The sequence below is a fragment of the Gossypium hirsutum genome, chromosome D03 (genome assembly GCF_007990345.1).
Source record: "Gossypium hirsutum isolate 1008001.06 chromosome D03, Gossypium_hirsutum_v2.1, whole genome shotgun sequence".
Taxonomy (NCBI): Eukaryota; Viridiplantae; Streptophyta; class Magnoliopsida; order Malvales; family Malvaceae; genus Gossypium; species Gossypium hirsutum.
Window position 1 is genome coordinate 31,870,913 of NC_053439.1, and position 1,727 is coordinate 31,872,639.

The 1,727-nt window shown below is 31.2% G+C and overlaps 1 protein-coding gene across 1 annotated transcript; it reads right to left on the minus strand.

The window, feature by feature from the left end:
* Positions 1–529: 529 nt before the first annotated feature.
* LOC107950801 (protein LURP-one-related 17) lies at positions 530–1,378 on the minus strand. Its single transcript, XM_016885757.2, has 2 exons — positions 1,030–1,378; positions 530–935 (listed from the first exon to the last, which is right to left on the minus strand). The coding sequence occupies exons 1-2, from the start codon at positions 1,321–1,323 to the stop codon at positions 564–566; spliced, it is 666 nt and encodes a 221-aa protein (XP_016741246.2). The 5' UTR covers positions 1,324–1,378; the 3' UTR covers positions 530–563.
* Between the last annotated feature and the right edge of the window lie 349 nt (positions 1,379–1,727).

A 1,727-nucleotide genomic window follows, 5' to 3' on the forward strand; every position in this document is an offset into this window, starting at 1 on the left:
TTTGATCACTCATTTACTTGAAATTGAGTTACAAAGAAAATTTGGATTTCATCTTCGCAATTGAATAACTCAAATCTTTATAAAAACTCAAATATTTTTTTTTAAAATTTTAAAAAGAAAAACAAGAGTGAACAAGATAAAATTTTACTAAGGTTTGGTAACTAAAAGGGGTGTCCAATAACCTTGCATAATCCCAAATTAACGTTTAATCAAAGTGAAAGCATTTATTTAACTGTAATGCTCATATTGCAGACTCTTATTTGGATGACTAATTGTGTAATTTACCCTAAAATTAAAATTTGTTTTTTATTTTTCTATCCGAATTTGCTTATTATCACCTACCCTTATTGAATTCATAATATCTGTTCCTAGATTTCATTTTCCTGGAAAAATCAGCAAGGGATTGAAAATGAACTCTGCAATCCGATTCAGAACACTAGAATGGTAAACGGTTTTTAATCAAAATGTTATTTCTTTCTATCAACTCCCTAATTTATGTATATTTACAAGGTAATTGATGCTGCAATCCTTAGGGGAAAAAAATGGCAGCTTTCAATTAAATTTTAAGAGAACATTTGATCCAACAAAAGAACCAGAGCCATTGCAAATCCAGGATCAAATCCTGCTTTTATAATCAACACAAAAACATCTAATCCAAAACAAATACCTCCACTTGTTGCATCTTTTCTCTTGATCTCCGCCACCACTCTTTTTTTCTCATTAACCACTTTGCACGATCTATGCGAATACGATCCTTCGATCCTATACGCATAACGTTTATCCGACGGCGGACGGTATACATATGCTAACACATTAGATTTGTTGGTGTGCAAAATGTTAATGCACTTCTTCACATAGAAAATTGGCTTCTCTGATGTACAATGATCACCTACTTCCCCTCCATAGATAACCCATGTATCGACTAATCTTAGATTCTGCCATTAAAAACCAGAAATTTTAAGCTCCATTTTTTATATTATTATATGATTCAAAGGTGAAGTCTTGAGAAAAAAATATAATAGTTTTTACCTTACAACGTCTCATTGTGAGAATGGAATTCCCTTTACCGTCCATAAGAACGAGTTCCTTGGTGCGTCCTCCCATGTAGTTATCAACTCGATAAACTAGATTTCCATTAGAATCAATCACAGTGAATCCGTTACAGCTAATCAACAATGATTTTCTCCACACCGTTAGCGATGTGCAAAGATCATCGTCATTGCTGCCGCCGTCGGTTTTGGATAACTCGGGCTGTTCTTGTGGTTCTTCATCACCATGTACTGATCTTGATAAGGATTTCAAGAAAATGAACATGTTTCTCATATGTTTCCGTATCTAAGAAACTTGTGTTTTTTTTTTTTTGAAGCTTTTAGAAGACTTGTAAGAAAAAGATATTTATAGGCTTTTAGCTTATAGTGTTAAGAAACATATGGTAGTTAAGCAATGTATATTTTTTTCTTCTCAAAAATTGTGAAATGACAACTTTTTACCTAATTGTCATGACTCACAGCCTCTTTTTCCTAAAAGTAACTTTCTTTTACTAAGGTTGGTTAGATCCAGGGATAAAAAAAATTGATATTGCTTAAATTAAATTTAGGGTTTGAGTAGAAATCTATTCTTAATTATATCACTTAATATTTGTATTGAAAATATGAGTTATTCAACTAATTTCAATATTAAAAAGTAAGAAAAATTTATCTATAGAGAAAAACAACTTATTATGTAAT

Bases quoted from the DNA above. Each gene is read 5' to 3' on its own strand.
- LOC107950801 (XM_016885757.2), bottom strand. From the start codon at position 1,323: ATGAGAAACATGTTCATTTTCTTGAAATCCTTATCAAGATCAGTACAT. The intron at 936-1,029 runs GTAAAAACTATT...TTTTAATGGCAG, and splicing joins TCACAATGAGACGTTGTAAG to AATCTAAGATTAGTCGATAC.